The sequence below is a fragment of the Chiloscyllium plagiosum genome, chromosome 17 (assembly GCF_004010195.1).
Source record: "Chiloscyllium plagiosum isolate BGI_BamShark_2017 chromosome 17, ASM401019v2, whole genome shotgun sequence".
Lineage (NCBI taxonomy): Eukaryota > Metazoa > Chordata > Chondrichthyes > Orectolobiformes > Hemiscylliidae > Chiloscyllium > Chiloscyllium plagiosum.
Window position 1 is genome coordinate 25,923,544 of NC_057726.1, and position 17,573 is coordinate 25,941,116.

Here is a 17,573-nt window from a genome sequence, read left to right on the forward strand (position 1 = left end):
AGAATATCCAGTGAATTTAAAAACAAAACTTATTATTTGCTGTTAAATGTAAAATTGTTCCAAGAAGTGAAAGGAGGTTATTCAGAATAGCTCCAGGCACACTATCCAATGCTGACTTATTCAGGAATACCACAACTGGATTTTATATTGTTGACAGCTGTTAATAATAGTTGCTTATCAATGATCATTCCTCCACTTCTTTCTTTCATTCAGCTTTAATTCAAGCATGTGTGAAGCACTTTAACTGAAACAAGTTAGGACCATAGCCTGTAACATGATTGCGTGGCAGACTAAATCTGCCAATCTGTGTGCATGGAAAGCAAATATTGTGCACATTTTAATGTTACATAAAATTGTCTCAGTATTACCAATGTTTTGGTAATTACAGTCCCACTTTTCTTCTAAGTTAATATATGAAATTGAATAGTTAGTTGCATTGAATAACACTAATGACCTGGAGCAGTTTAAAAAGGCAGCTCACCATTACCTTCTCAAGGACAACTAAGGATGGGCAATAAATGCTGAGCCAGCCAGCCACGTTCATATCCCGTAATACAAATACAGTATCATTTTGAGACCGAAATGTCTTTCCTGAATATGTCCTTTTTAGGTATTAAATCTTTTGGCTATAAAATAGTTGTAAAATTAGGCTAACATTTAGGTTTGGTTTTGCCTTGTCTTGAAATTCTTCAAAATGTAATTATTTTGGCTGCCATAATGGTATATGTTTATGCTGTCATCAAGATGGAATTTTACCAACCCAATAGATAAAAACCGTGATGCAGATATTTTAGTAAAATGATGATAAGGGAGTGCCTAATGGCTTCCCACCAGGGTAACACATTTTTAAATTTCATTTATAGGATGTGGGCATTACTGGGAGAGCTAGCATTTATTGCCAATTCCTATTTGCCCTTTGAAAGGTGGCGGTGAGCAGCTTCCTTGAACTGCTGCAGTCGTTGCATAGTAGGTGCACTACCAGTGATTTAAGGGAGGGAGTTCCAAGGTTTGACTCAGCAATACTGAAGGAATGGTAATATAGTTCCAAGACAGAATAGAGTATGGCTTAGATGAGAACTTGCAGGTGATGCTACTTCCATGTATCTGCTTCCCCTGTCCTTCTACGCACTAGAAGTCACAACTTTGAAAGATGCTGTTTATATAGTTTTGATGATTCGTTGGAGTGCATCTTGTAGATTGTACATACTGGTGCCAATATGCATCGGTGGTGGAATGAATGAATGTTGACAGTCTTAGTTGCGAGAGTGTGGTGCTGGAAAAGCACAGCCAGTCAGGCAGCATCCGAGGACTGGAGAATCAATGTTTCAGGCATAAGCCCTTCATCAGGATTCCTGATGAAGGGCTTATGCCTGAAATGTCAATTCTCCTGCTTTTCAGATGCTGCCTGACTGGCTATGCTTTTCCAACACCACACTCTTGAGTCTGATCACCAGTATCTGCAGTCCTCACTTTTTCCCAGACTTAGATGCAATACCAATCAGTGGTCTGCTGATGTCCTGAATGCTGTCAAGTGTCTTGAATGCAATTGGAGATGCACACCAGGCAACTGGAGAGTGTTCTATCACACTCCGAATGTGTGTCTCAAAGATTATGGACAGACCTTGAAGAATTAGGAAATGTGTTACTCATTGTTGAATTCCCAGCCTGTGATGTGTTCGTGTAGCTACAAAATTTATATAGTTAGTGCATTCAGTTTCTGATTGATGATAAGCCCAAGCATTAACAGTGTACTGCCATTGAAATTTAAGGGATAATGATTGTGCAGACAGTCATTACTTGGCCGTTATGTGGCACAAATTTACTTAGCACTTATCAGTAAGAGCCTCAATGTTTTTGAGAACTTGCTGCACTTGGACATGTCTGCTTCATTATCTGAGGATTCATCTGAACTTGATGCAATCATCTTCAAAGTCACCCTGCCTGACCTGAGCAGCATTCACAAAACAGAGTTTGTCTCTTTTCAAGAGCACTTCAACATGGGGGTACACTCTCACTCATCCTTTAGCTGCAGTTTTACATCTAAAGGTAATGCTACCAAGCTATTGGCTGTCTTACAGGACTGACAACTCCGGGCTGTCATCCTTATTTGGGCAACTGTCCTCATGGCAACCACTTAATTTGCTGTCACTAGTATAACACCACCATAAAATAGCTTCAGGGTTCTGCTGTCCTAATAGAAACATATAAGATCCTGAAGCAACTTGACTGGGTGGATGTTCAAAGCATGTTTCCTGTTGTGGAAGAATCTTGAACTAGGATTATAGTTTAAAAGTAACGGAATTTCCATTTATGAGAGATAAAGAAACAATTCTTCTGACAGAGGGTTGTGACTCTTTGGTATTCTACCCAAAACTTGAGTCTTTTGCTTATAGAGTTAAATTAAAATTATCCTATTTAATATGTTTAAATTTCTTCCAAAAATAGCACACTTGAAATGTGTGTAAATAACAGTTTATTTTGGGTGTAGACAGGCAAAATAAACTAAATTTGAGTCCACTGCACTGTTGGAGATGGTGCTCAGAAGGGGAAGGCCCTCCCAGCTTGAAGCACTCCACCTCTAGCTGCTCTGGCACACGAAGTGACGCTTCATGCTGAGAAGGGTACTTGCTTAGGCATCAACTGTATGGACTTTAAGCCTCTGAATTGGTGCTGTTTTGATGTCACTCAGTAGTTTGATGCTCGATTCACAAACCTGGACCAGGCAGATGCATCCTATGTATTATCTTCACCCTCACCAAAGAATACACATTCAGCTCCAATAGGGGCTCAGCTCTCATATTATTTAAAGGGACAGATACTCAATCTATAGGAAAGATAATTTATAATATCTTCTACAATGTCAAAATCTCTGGAACCCCAAGTTTAGCTGGGAATTGAAAATCAGAGAGCACTCTTCCCAAAACTGTTTATCATTATTACTGATCTGTAAGTATTAGAAAATGTCTCTTGAATTAGTTTCACATGTTACATATCAATGTCAGTGAAAAATAAATTCCATTTAGATATCAAAGTTTATTCTTTTTGAGACTGTTGGATGATTTTGTTCAAACATACAAATATAAAGCAGTTAAAAAAGCGTACCAAAGCTTTTAATAATTTAAAAATAGAAGTTGGACGGAAAACAAAATGGGATCTCTATTTATCCCTAAGAAGTTAGTACACACTTGTATGACAGATTTTAATTATATCTATTTCCAGCTAACAGATATTAAGGGATTTCTAGCTCAGGTTGAAAATGAGAATAAAATGCTGAGAGCTTGTAAATTGGAACAGAATACTAAGGTAAACGTGTATGAAAATATATTTTACTTTGATTTTATGTTATTAAAAAGATAATTAGTTTTCCAATACATTAGTATCCCTCATTTCTAAATGTCCTCACAAATAAAAGAAAATATTTCCTGCTTTCACAGTGTATGCATATAATTGGTTGATTATTTGACCTGTTATTCTAGCTGTTATTACCCTCAGGATTGTTCTGTAAGTGCTGACTAATTCAAAATAATCAATCACGGTCATTGCATGGCTCATTTTGGTTTGTTAGAAATGACACACGTTCGTATGCAGGGACCCATTCTCTGCAAGTAAACCATTCACCTCTTTTGAATTACCCATAACCAGGTGCCTGGGCAGCTTATAATTCCCTTTTGTCTTCTCCAGGGCAATATCTCAGCCAATCAGAGTCAATTTTTGCCAACAATTCAGCACCTTTTGCTCCTGTGATGTAGATTGTTATGACCAAGTGGAAATTTGCATTCTTGAATTCACCTGATGAGTGCAAGAAGAAAAGCTTCAGATACTTCTAGAAATAATTTACTTATTTATTCATTCATTCATTAATCATGGATTATGTGAAACTGGCTCGGCAGCATTAAATTACCATCCCTAGTTGCTCTTGAGACATTGTTATTGGTGAGCTGCCTGTCATGAACCACTTTAGTCCTTGATGTGCAGGGGCATTCATAGTGGTGTTGGGAAGAGAGTTCCAGGATTTTGCCTTCGCATCAATGTAGCAGTTGCAATACAGTTCCCATATAATAAACATGAAGTGCTGCACATGCTGAAGATCTTAAAGAGGAATATAAACATAAAGTACTGGGAAATCTCAGCAGTTCTGGTATCGGGGATGGGGGGGGAATCTGTTGGAGAATATACTGAGACAGGATTTATTCACATTTTGAAGCAAATGGACTTGTGAGTGATAGGCAGCATGGGTTTGTGTGGGAAGGTCAAGTCTCACCAATTTGATTGAGGTTTTTGAGGAGATGAGAAGAATGATTGATGAGGGAAGGGCAATGGATGTTATCTGTATGGACTTTAATAAGGTATTTGATAAGATACCTCATAGCAGGCTGGTACAGAAGGTAGAGTCTGATGGGATATGGAGTGAGCTAGCTAGATGGATACAAATTGGCTTGGTCACAAAAGACAGATTAGTGGTAGAAGGGTGCTTCTCGGAATGGAGATCAATGACTAGTGGTGTTTCGCAGGATTCAGTGCTGGGATCTTTGTGGTTTAGTCTATATAAATGATCTGGAGGAAAATGTAGGTGGTCTTATTAGTAAGTTTGAGGGTGATATCAAAATTGGCAAAGTTGCAGATACTGAGGAGGATTGTCAAAGGGCACAACAGGATGTGGATAGCTTACAGATTTGGGTAGAGAAATGGCAGATGGAGTTTAACATGAAAAATGTAAGTGATACATTTTGGAAGATCAAATTTAGGTGCAAATTATACACGAAATATCAGAACCCTTAGGAGCATTGACATATGGAGGGATTGGACATACAGGTCTACAGATCCCTGAAAGTGGCAACACAGGTGGATAAGGTGGTCAAGAAGGTACACAGCACACTTGCCTTCATCATCGGAGCATTAAATATAAAAGTTGGCATGTTACAGCTGTACAAAACTTTAGTTGGGCCACATTTGGAATATTGCATGCAGTTCTGGTCACCACATGACCGGAAGGATGTGGATGCTTTCAAGATGGTGGAGAGAAGGTTTACCAGGATGTTGCCTGGTCTGGACGGTTTTAGTTATGAGCAGTGGTTAGATAAACTTGGATTGTTTTCACTGGAAAGACGGAGGCTGAGGGGTGACCTGATAGAGGTCTCCAATATTATGAGAAGCATAGATAGAGTGGAAGGGCCAACTACAAGAGGGCACAGATTCAAGGTGAGAGACGGAAAGTCTAGGAGAAAAATGCGGGAAATATTTTTCACACAGAGGATGGTAGGTGTCTGGAATATACTGCCATTGGATGTGCTGATAACAAGCTTATTAGCAACCTTTAAGGCATATCTTGACAGACACATGAAAAGAAGACCAACTGAGGATAGAAACTGTTCAAGGGCAATAAGGAGCAGGTCTAAATAAGAATTAGGAATTGGCACAGGCTTGGTGGGCAGAAGGGCTCTATTGTATAGTATTGTATTGGATCATATTATACATTCATGTTAAAAGTTTCCAATTGCAGTGATAATGAAACTTACCAGTGTTTATCATCATCACTCATAGAGTCATAGACTCATACAGCACGGAAATAGACTCTTTGGTCCAACACATCCACGTCGACCAAATATCTTGTATAAATCTAGTCCCATTTGTGAACATTTGGCCGATATCCTTCTAAATCCCTCCTATTCATATATCTATCCAGATGCCTTTTAAATGTTGTAATTGTACCAGCCTCCACCACTTCCTCTGGCAGCTCATTCCATACATGCACCATCCTCTATGTGAAAATATTGACCCTTAGATCCCTTTTAAATCTTTCCATTTTTCACTTTAAACCTATGTCCTCTAGTTTTGAACAGGAAAGACCTTGCCTGTTTACCCTATCCATCCCCCTCATGATTTTATAAACCTCGATAAGGTCATGCCTCAGCCTCCAACACTCCAGGGAAAAAGGCCCCAGCCCATTTAGCCTCTCCCTATAGCTCAAACCTCCAACCTTGACAACATCCTCATAAACCTTTTCTAAACCCTTTCAACTTTCACAATGTCCTTCCTTTAGGAGGGAGACCAGAATTGCATGCAATACTCCTCTGAAACTGGCAGCAACTTCTGGAGTCTGCATATGCAGTGTTCAACATAAAATTCAGAAGTTGCACATTGCTGTCACTGAATCCATACCTTTCCAGATGGCACACTACTGAGGCCCTGCAGAATGCAGCCAAGTAGAAAATTATTGAACTGATGTAGAACATATACTGTTGCGTGGTTTTTTTCTCTTTCAATTTTTAGTAAAGGAAATTAGCAGGGATGGCAGCGCACGAGTCAAGAGTGTAGTGCTGGAAAATCACAGCCGGTCAGGCAGCATCTGAGGAACAGGAGAATCAACATTTTGAGCATAAGCACTTTCCAGGGATGACAACGCAGGCAGTGCAATGTTCCTCCTGTGGCACGTTAGAGGTGGGGGCACCATTAGTGTCCCAGCTGAGTACACCTATAGGATGAGCACCCAACTGCAGCTCCTTGAAGACCGTGTTAGGGAACTGGATGAACTCAGGATCATTGGAAGGCAGAAACAGTTATAGATAAAAGCTACATGGTTATTACTCCTGGAAATGAAGTTAGTTAGGTGACTGTTAGAAGGGGAAGAAGCAGTCAGTGCAGAGATCTCATGTGGCCGTTCTCCTGTATACCAATTATACAATTTTGGATACTGTTGGGGGGTTCGACTTACCACGGGTAAGTCATGGGGTACAGGTCTCTGGCACAGAGTCTGCCCCAGTTGCTCAGAAGGGAAGGGGGGAGAAGAGTACAGCATTAGTCATCGGAGACTCCATAGTTAGGGGGACAGATCGGAAATTCTGGGTGAACGATGGAGAGTCGTGATTGATGTGTTGCCTCCCAGTGCCAGGTTCTGTCATGTCTTGGAACATGTTTTTGGGATCCTTAAGGAGGAGGGGGAACAGCCCCTAGTCGTGGTCCACATAGGCACCAATGACATAGGTAGGAAAAAGGGATGAGGATGTAAGGCAGACATTCAGGGAGCTAGGGTGGAAGCTTAGAGCTAGAACAAACACTTTTTATCTCTGGTTTGTTACCCGTGCCACGAGCTAGCTAGGCGAGGAATAGGGAGAGAGAGCAGTTGAACACATGGCTACGGGAATGGTGCAGGAGGGAGGGATTCAGATACCTGGATAATCGGGGTACATTCTGAGGTAGGGAGGACATCGACAAACGAGATGGTCTAAACCTGAACCAGACATATACCAATATCCTGGTGGGAGATTTGCTAATTCTCTTCGGAAGGGTTTAAACTAATACAGCAGGAGATGGGAACCTGAATTGTAGCTCCAGTGTACAGGAGGTTGAAAGTAGTGAGGTCATGAATAAGGTTTCAAGGTTGCAGGAATGTACCGGCAGGCAGGAAGGTGGTTTGAAGTGTGTCTACTTCAACGCTAGGAGCATCCGGAATTAAGTGGGTGAACTTGCAGCATGGTTTGGTACCTGGGACTTTGATGTTATGGTCATTTCGGTGACATGGACAGAGCAGGGAAAGGAATAATTGTTGCAGGTTCCGGGATTTAGATATTTCAGTAAGATCAGGGAATGTGGTGAAAGACAGAGAGGTGTGGCATTGTGAATCAAGGACAGTATTACAGTGGCAGAAAGGACGTTTGATGAGGTCTCATCTACTGAGATAATATGGGCTGCGTTAGAAACAGGAAAGGAGAGGTCACCCTGTTGGAAGTTTTCCATAGGCCTCCGAAAAGTTCCAGAGATGTAGAGGAAAAGATTGCAACGATGATTCTGGATAGGAGTGAAAGTAACAGGATAGTTGTTATGGAGGACTTTAACTTTCCAAATATTGATTGGAAATGCTGTAGTTCAAGTGCTTTAGATGGGTTAGTTTTTGTCCAATGTGTGCAGGAGGGTTTTCTGAAACAGTATGTAGATAGGTCAACAAGAGGTGAGGCCACATTGGATTTGGGTACTACTGGTTAATGAATCAGGCCAGGCGTTAGATTTGGAGGTAGGTGAGCACTTTGGTGATCGTGACCATAATTCGGTTACGTTTACTTTAGCGATGGAAAGTGATAGGTACATACCACAGGGCTAGAGTTATAGGTGGGGGAAAGGCAATTATGATGCCATTAGGCAAGATTTAGGATGCATAAGATGGGGAAGGAAACTGCAGGGGATGGGCACAATTGAAATATGGAACTTGTTCAAAGAACAGCTACTGTGTGTCCTTGATAAGTATGTACCAGTCAGGCAGGGAGAAAGTGGTTGAGTGAGGGAACCATGGTTTACTAAAGAAATTGAATCTCTTGTCAAGAGGAAGAAGGATGCTTATATAAAGATGAGATGTGAAGGCTCAGTAAGGGCATTTGAGAGTTACAAGTTGGTCAGGAAGGACAACTTAGCCAGGAAGGACGTAAAGAGAGAGCTAAGAAGTGCCAGGAGGGGACATGCGAAGTCTTTGGCAGGTAGGATCAAGGAAAACCCTAAAGTTTTCTATAGGTATGTCAGAAATAAAAGAATAACCATGGTAAGATTAGGGCCAGTCAAGGACAGTAGTGGGAAGTTGCCCGTGGAGTCCGAAGAGATAGGAGGAGCGTCAAATTAAAATTTTTCATCAGTATTCACACAGGAAAAAGACAGTGTTGTCGAGAAGAATACTGAGATACAGACTAGATGGGATTGAGGTTCATAAGGAGGAGGTGTTAGCAATCCTGGAAAGTGTGAAAATAGATTAGAGTAGTGCTGGAGAAGTACAGGAGGCAGGCAACTTCTGAGGAGCAGGAAAATTGACATTATGGGCAAAAGCCCTTCATCAGGAATTAAGGCATGGAGCCTCCAGGGTGGAGAGATAAATTGGAAGGAATGGGGCTCGGGAGAAGGTAGCCAAGAGTACAATAGATGGATGGAGGTGGGGATGAAGGTGATAGGTCAGAGAGGAGGGTGGTGCGGATAGGTGGGAAGGAAGATTGGCAGGTAGGACAGGTCACGAGGATGGTGTTGAACTGGAAGGTTGGAACTGGCTTAAGGTGGGGGGAAGGGAAATGAGGAAACTGGTGAAGTCCACATTGATGCCCTGGGTTTGAAGTATTCTGAGGCGGAAGATGAGGCATTCTTCCTCCAGGCATCGGGTGGTGAGGGAGTGGCGGTGGAGGAGGCCCAGGACCTTGCCAGAATGGGAGGGGGAGTTGAAATGTTGGGCCATGAGGCGGTGGGGATGATTGGTGTGAGTGTCCCGGAGATGTTCCCTAAAGCGCTCTGCAAGAAGGCACCCAGTCTTCCCAAAGTAGAGGAGACCGCATCGGGAGCAACGGATACAATAAATGACATTGGTTCCCACTTTTTCCTCCGCCACATTGATGACTGCATCAGCACCATCTCGTGCTCTCGCAAGGAGGTTGAGCAGTTCATCAACTTCTCCAACACATTCCACCCCAACCTTAAATTCACCTGGACCATCTCTGACACCTCCCTCCCCTTCCTGGACCTCTCCATCTCCATCAATGACGACTGGCTTGACACTGACATTTTTTACAAACCCACCGACTCCCACAGCTACCTGGATTACACCTCTTCCCACCCTACCTCCTGCAAAAATGCTATCCCGTATTCCCAATTCCTCCGCCTGCACCGAATCTGCTCCCAGGAGGACCAGTTCCACCACAGAGCACACTAGATGGCCTCCTTTAAAGACAGCAATTTCCCTTCCCGCGTGGTTGAAGATGCCCTGGTGTGGGTGCAGGATAGATGTCCATTCAGTGGCTATCCATTGAGTGGTGAGTTGTTTTGGCAACGGATATGATAAGACATGGCTGGAATCAGACATGATTGACACAACAGGGGTCGTGTAGGTCACTTTAACCTGGCTGCAAATCTTCTTGCAAGGATGCCTCCCTTGAAGAAGTTCTTCTCCTCTCTCCATAAGGATCTCAGTGAGTCTGTCTCTCACTACAACCCCCCCGGTCATCTCCTCTGCCCTGAAACTCTTCCTACCTGCCAATCTTTCTTCCCACCTATCCGCTCCACCCTCCTCTCTGACCAATCACCTTCATCCCCACCTCCATTCACTTATTGTACTCTTGGCTACCTTCTCCTCAGCCCCAACCCCCTTCCATTTATCCCTCCATGCCGGACACTCCCTGCCTTCATTCCTGATTAAGTGACTTTGCCCGAAACGTCGATTTTCCTGCTCCTCGGATGCTGCCTGACCTGCTGTGCTTTTCCAGCACCACTCTAATCTAGACTCTGATTTCCACCATCTGCAGTCCTCACTTTTGCCTAAGTGTGAAAATAGGTAAGTCCCCGGTGCCAGTTGGGATTTATCCTAGGATTCTCTGGGAAACTAGAGAGGAGATTGCAAAGCCTTTGGCTTTGATCTTTATGTTGTCATTGTCTACAGTAATAGTGCCAGAAGACTGGAGGATAGCAAATGTTAGCCCCTTGTTCAAGAAGGGGAGTAGAGACAACCCTGGAAATAACAGACCAGTGAGCCTTACTTCTTGTTGTGGGCAAAGTTTTGGAAAGGAATAAAAGAGATGGGAGTTATAATCATCCAGCAAGAAATAATTTGATTAGGGATAATCAACACGGTTTTGTGAAGTGTAGATCATGCCTCACAAACTTTATTGAGTTCTTTGAGAAGGTGACCAAATAGGTGGATGAGGGTAAAGCAGTTGATGCGGTATATATGGATTTCAGTAAAGCATTTGATAAGGTTCCCCATAGTAGGCTATTGCAGAAAATACAGAGTCATGGGATTGATTGAGGGTGATTTAACAGCCTGGATCAGAAATTGGCTAGCTGTAAGAAGATAGAAGGTGGTGGTTGATGGGAAATGTTCATCCTGGATGTCAGTTATTAATGGTGTACTGCAAGGATCTGTTTTGGGTCACTGCTGTTTGTCATTTTTATAAATGACCTGGATGAGGGGTAGAAGGATGGGATAGTAAATTTGCAGATGGCACTAAAGTCAGTGGAGATGTGGACAATGTGGAAGGATGTTGCAGTTTACAGAGGGACATAGATAAGCTGCAGAGCTGGGCTGAGAGGTGACAAATGAAGGTTAATGCGGAAAAGTGTGAAGAGATTCACTTTGGAAGGAGTAACAGGAATACAGAGTACTGGGTTAATGGTAAGATTTTTGGTAGTGTGGATGAGCAGAGAGACCTCAGTGACCATGTGCATAGATCCCTGGAAGTTAACACCCAGGTTGATAGGATTGTTAAAAAGGCATATGGTGTGTTAACATTTATTGGTGGAGGAATTGAGTTTTGGAGCCATGAGGTCACGTTGCAGCTGTACAAAATTCTGGTGCAGCTGCACTTGGAGTATTGCGTATAATTCTGGTCGCCACATTATGTGGAAGCATTGGAAAGAGTTCTGAGGAGACTTACCAGGAGATATTGCCCTGGTATGGAGGGAAGGTCTTATGAGGAAAGGCTGAGGGGCTTGAGGCTGTTTTCATTAGAGAGAAGAAGGTTGAGGAGTGACTTAATAGAGGCATACAAGATGATCAGAGGATTAGATAGGGTGGACAATGAGAACCTTTTTCCTTGGATGGTGATGGGTAGCACGAGGGGACATAGCTTTAAATTGAGGAGTGATAGATATAAGACAAATGTCAAAGGTAGGTTCTTTACTCAAAGGACGTGGAATGCCCTGCCTGCAAACAGTAGTGGACCCGCCAACATTAAGGGCATTTAAATGGTCATTGGATAAACATGTGGGTGATAATGGAATAGGTAGGTTAGATGGGCTTTAGATTGGTTTCAAAGGTCAGTACAACATTGAGGGCCAAAGGGCCTGTACTGTGCTGTCATGTTCTATGTTCTCTGTTGCACACTTGGTCTTTCTTCAAAAATACTAGAACAAGTTTGCCTTTTTGATGATCTGCAACTGAGTTTTCAATGGTCTACGTCAGCCCTAAAAAAGGAACTACATAATTGTTTAATATCACATTTTTCCATTATTGATAAGAAATTCCCACAAATGTTTTAAAATAAATTGTTTGTTTACAATATTCTAATTTCTACCTAAATCCCATCCGTATATCCAAATAATTTATTTTACTAACTGAAAAATTTGAAAATTTAAAGAGCAGACATCCAATGCTTTTATCTTCCTGGCTGGTTATATATTAGAATTCTTCAATATGATTGGCTGTTTTGCTTCTTAATGATATTGCACTTGCTGGACCCAAAGGGATCCCCTTGGCTTGGCAACAAATTCAAAACTGCATTGCAGAAAGGGACATCTATACCATGGATAACCTTAGATATTTTAGGGCAGCTTTCTTTCAAGTCAAAATAAGCAATGTTGCTTGGTCACTGACTGTAAAGTCCACCTCACCATCTTCAGCAGATTTCTCATTTTTGCTGTTTTTTTGACATCCAGTGTAGGCAATGGAACCATTGTAAAATCTACACTTATTTTCTTGCCCAACAGAAAATCATTTGGGTAAAAATATCATCATTATACAGCGAGAGAATACTCGGACTTTAAAATTTAAGTGATTTTTGTTTGTACCATAGATTGTAAAGCTCACTGCCACTCTTCAGGATCGTGAACAATCTTCCCGAAATGCCAAATCAGCTTTTGCAGCAGAGGCGGCACAAAAATACAAAGAATTAGTGTCCATGAGAGAAGAGCTTGAGGAGAAAGTGGCAGGAACCCAGGCAGAACTCAGTGAAAAAGATGGGACCATATGCAGACTGCGTGCACAGGTACAGAATGACAGCCTTTGGGTGAGAGATGTAGAACATTGACCTTGATAAGTACAGTCAATTAAATGAAGGAACAGTAACAGTGCAGATGTAATTATAATGTATTTCAACTATATTCACTCAAAAAAAACACTGCTCCATAGAGTCTAATTATTTTTTCTTTCAAATTAACTTTTCTGTGCAAGTTTAATTTGAATGCAGCAAGTTGATTTATATTGCTGTCAAGTGGCTAGATTTGTTTCATTTGCGTCCATAGATTAGATTACTAACTTGAAATTTGTTACAAGAAGACAATGTGGTTTTAAGTAATTTTTAATATCCCATTGTATTTAAACCATGGCTAATTACCCTAAAATGTTTGATTGCTCACTCATTATTGTTTTAATCTGTCCCCTATTCCTAAACTATCTCTTAAATAATGCTTCGAAAAAAATACCTTTTTTTTAAGTACAAAACCTTGTTTGGCACTCAGTGTAGAAAAGTACCACAAACTATTTCAAAGACGTAATAAAATAAATAGACGGCAAGCCAAAAAATGGGCATTTGGCAAGCTGAGACCAAAAACTCAGTCAAAGACATGGTTTGTTAAGGAGAATTTTGGTGAAATTCCTGTCTGTGAGATCTAGACAGATGGCTGAAGGTGTACCGGTGAATTGTGTACAATGGGAGAAGGGAAAACAAAAACCTTAAGGATGGAGAATCTATGGAGAGGTCTCGTGCAGTTTGTGCAGGTGACGGAGATTGGGAGAAGGGTGGGCACAACAAAACGTGAACATGACCACAATAAATTTAATCTGGAGGAGAAATAAAAGCTGAAAAACTGCGAATGCTGTAAATCAGTAACAAAAATAGAATTTGTTGAAAAAGCTCAGATGGTCTGTTTCAAAGTAGACGAAGGATTGGGGGGGCCAGGGCAAGCGCAGGATTGGGTGTGTCCAGCCATTGCCATTACCCTCTCTGAAGCTCTTCATCCCTTTGAGACTGATCCTCCTCCTAACCATGAATCCTCAGCACTGACCTGATACCCATATTTCTCAAGGAGCCCTGATCAGAATCTCCTGCCAGAAATGCAGAGCTTTCTCCTTTTATAAAAAAGGGGTAGAATGGTAATTGTTTATCGGAATCTTTAATTTTGTTGGCAGTTCCTTCAGAATATGCTATGGTGGAAATTTTGCAGGGTCCTCAAGTGCAAGTTTCATCTACACTGGAATAATGACTGTCTGGCCATCAAAAAAAAAGGTCAATGTATCCATGTTGCTACTGTCCCTTTATTCCATGAGCTGTACCTTTTATAGAGTCATAGAGTCATAGAAATGTACAGCATCCAAATAGACCCTTCAGTCCAACCTGTCCACTTGGGAAATAAATTTTGGGAGGTCATGAATGCCACATCAAAAATACTGTACTGCCTTTATCAAGTTAAAATCGCACAACACCAGGTTATAGTCCAGCAGGTTTAATTGGAAGCACTAGCTTTCGGTGCGCTGCTCCACAACTACCTGATGAAGGAGCGACGCTCCGAAAGCTAGTGCTTCCAATTAAACCTGTTGAGCTATAACCTGGTGTTGTGTGATTTTTAACTTTGTAAATCCCAGTCCAACACCAGCATCTCCAAATCATGCCCTTATCGACCCTCTCTGTTACCTCTTCAAAATCTCCAGCAGGTCAGTAGAACGCAATTTTCCTTTATCAAATGAATGCTGGCTCTTCCGAATTAACCCATATTTTTCCATGTGACCAATTTTGTCCAAATAATTACTTCCACAAGTTTCTCCTGTCACCAAAGTTAAATTGATTGATCTGTAATTGCTCAGCTTATCTTCACAAAGGAGCCACCCCACTCTACAAGAAGCAAAATTTTCTTTTCTTTAGGCTCTATTCCTGATGAAGGGCTTTTGCCCCGAAACGTCAATTTTCCTGCTTCTCGGCTGCTGCCTGACCTGCTGTGCTTTTCCAGCACTCTAATCTAAACTCTGGTTTCCAGCATCTGCAGTCCTCACTTTTGCCCACTTAACTTTTCTGTCATCATTGAATCTACTGAAGGCTAGGCCTCAATTGCCAGTCGTTAGGACCTAGAAGATATTGTCCTCTGATCAGTTGGCAGCTTCTTTCAAGTCTGGACTTCACTGTGGAGGTCTGAAATAGGACATGAACCTTGTCAGCTCTTAACAAGCTGATTTGATGAGTTTTCTCGATAGGTATAGCAAGTCAGTTGTTATTGTAGCCACCGGCCCACGCACTTAGCTCACAACAAAAATTGCTGGAAAATCTCAGCAGGTCTGGCAGTAGCTGTGGAGGGAAAGTAGAGTTAATGGTTCAAAATTGTTCTGAAGAAATGTCACTGGACTTCAAACATTAACTCCGCTTTCTGTCCACAGCTGCTGAGTTTTTGCAGCAATTTCTCTTTGTGTTTCTGATTTCCAGCATCTGCAGTTCTTTGTTTTTTTTTGTTTAGTGTCCCACACTCAGGCTGTTGACCTAGAGAATCCTGAAGGTGCATCTTCAGGTAGATGGTCTCAGACATTTACACTGTGGTCGATAATATCTGCATTTTGTTGTCTCTATGACTTCTATTTGCAACCATCAAGGTTACCATGGCTATGAATTTCTATACAGTGTTATTATTCCAAGAATCAGCTGTGAATCTTCTTTATATCTTACAGTCACCAGCTTATCATACTTTCAGGCAGGTTATAAAGGTCTTCTTCCAGAGTGAAGGGCCTGTCTTAATTTATTGACAGATGAAGCAGCAGAGGCACAGATTTATGTGGCTATTAAGGCACTAATACATTACTCAACCAGTTATCCAAACATGAAAAATTCTTGGAGGAGCATCTTAGGTAGAAACGTAGAACATGGGAACAGAAGTAGGCCATTTGACCCCTCGAGCCTGGTTCGCCATTTAATGTGGTCATGGCTTATTAATTATCAAGCTCAGTACCCCAATCCTGCCCTCTCCCAATATCCCTAGATCCCTTTAGCCACAAGAGTTGTATCTACCTCCTTTGTTAAATGCAATGTTTGGCCTCAACGACTTTCTGTGATAGAAACTGTCACAGCCTCACCACTCTCTGGGTGAAGAAATGTCTCCTCATCCAAGCCTCAAAAGATTTACTCTTTATCCTTAAACTATAAGCCTTGGTTCTGGAATCCCCCACCATTGGGAACACACTTCCTGCATTTAATCTGTCCAGTCCTGTTGAAATATTGCAGGTCGCATGAGATTCCTCCCTCATTTTTCAAAACTTTAAGCAACTGGTGCACCAGAACAGCCAGGTGTCTTCAAACATTCCTCTTTTACAAACATTCAAGTTCAAATTGACAGATTTAAATTCAATTTGACAGATGTTGATCAGATGTGTCCCAGAACATTGTAGGAAGCTAGGGGAAAGCTTGCAGGGCCCCTTGCAGAGACATTTGTATCATCTGCATCCATGGGTGTAGGCCAGAAGACTGGAGGGTGGTTAATGCTGTGCCATTATTTTTAAAAGACTGCAAGGGAGAGCCAGGGAACTGTAAACCAGTGACTCTGATGCCAGTGTAGGTAAGCTGTTGGAGGGATTCTGAGAGATAGGATTTACTTGCATTTTGAAAGGCAAGAACTATTTACAGACAGTCAGCATGGCTTTGTGTGTGGGAGATCATATCTGACGAATTTGATGGTGTACTTTGAAAAGGTTACGAAGTTAGATCGAGTGGTAGACCTTGTCTACCTGGATTTTAGCAAGGCCTTTGACAAGGTCTTGCATGGGAGACTGATTAGAATGATGAGATCACATTGGATCCAAGGAGAGATAACCGATTGGCTACAAAATTGGCTTGATGGTAAAAGACAGAGAGTGGTGATAGAGGGTTGATATTCAGACTGGAGGCCTGTGACCAGTGGTGTGCCACAACGACCGGTTCTGGGTCCACTGTTTGACATTTATATCAGTGATTTGAATGAAAATAAAGGAGGCATGGTTAGTAAGTTTGTTGATGACACCAAAATTGGTCACTTCTGGAATACTGTGTTCAATTGTGGTTGCCCTGCTATAGGAAGGATGATATAGGAAGAAACTGTTCAGAAAAAAATTACAAGGATATTGCGAGAACTGGAGGATTAGATTTATAAAGGAGAGGTTGGATAGACTGGGACTTTGTTTCCCTGGAGTGTCAGAGGCTGAGGGGTGACATTGCGGACGTTTGTAAAATCAAGAGAAGCATAGAGTCATAGAGATGTACAGCATGGAAACAGACCCTTCAGTCTAACCCATTCATGCCGACCAGATATCCCAACCCAAGCTAGTCCCACCTGCCAGCACCCGGCTCATATCCCTCCAAACTCTTCTATTCATATACCCATCCAAATGCCTCTTAAATGTTGCAATTGTACCAGCCTCCACCACATCCTCTGGCAGCTCATTTCATACACGTACCACTCGCTGTGTGAAAAAGTTGCTCCGTAGGTCTCTTTTATATCTTTCCCCTCTCACCCTAAATCTATGCCCTCTAGTTCTAGACTCCCTGACCCCAGGGAAAAGACTTTGTCTATTTACCCTATCCATGCCCCTCATAATTTTGTAAACCTCTATAAGGCCACCACTCAGCCTCCAACGCTCCAGAGGAAACAGCCCCAGCCTGTTCAGCCTTTCCCCATAGCTCAAATCCTCCAACCCTAGCAACATCCTTGTAAATCTTTTCTGAATCCTTTCAAGTTTCACAACATATTTCCAATAGGAAGGAGACCAGAATTGCATGCAATATTCCAACAGTGCCCTAACCAATGTCCTGTACAGCCGCAACATGACCTCCCAACTCCTGTACTCAGTACTCTGACCAATAAAGGAAAGCATACCAAACACCTTCTTCACT

At 41.9% G+C, this 17,573-nt stretch overlaps 1 protein-coding gene across 1 annotated transcript in view; it reads left to right on the top strand.

The window, feature by feature from the left end:
* The window catches only part of LOC122558290 (polyamine-modulated factor 1-binding protein 1), a 488,574-nt gene that overhangs the window by 72,599 nt on the left and 398,402 nt on the right, over positions 1-17,573 (top strand). The window contains exon 6 of the mRNA XM_043706693.1: positions 12,528-12,719. Within this exon, the coding sequence (XP_043562628.1) occupies positions 12,528-12,719 (192 nt within the window). The remainder of the gene's footprint in view (positions 1-12,527; positions 12,720-17,573) is intronic.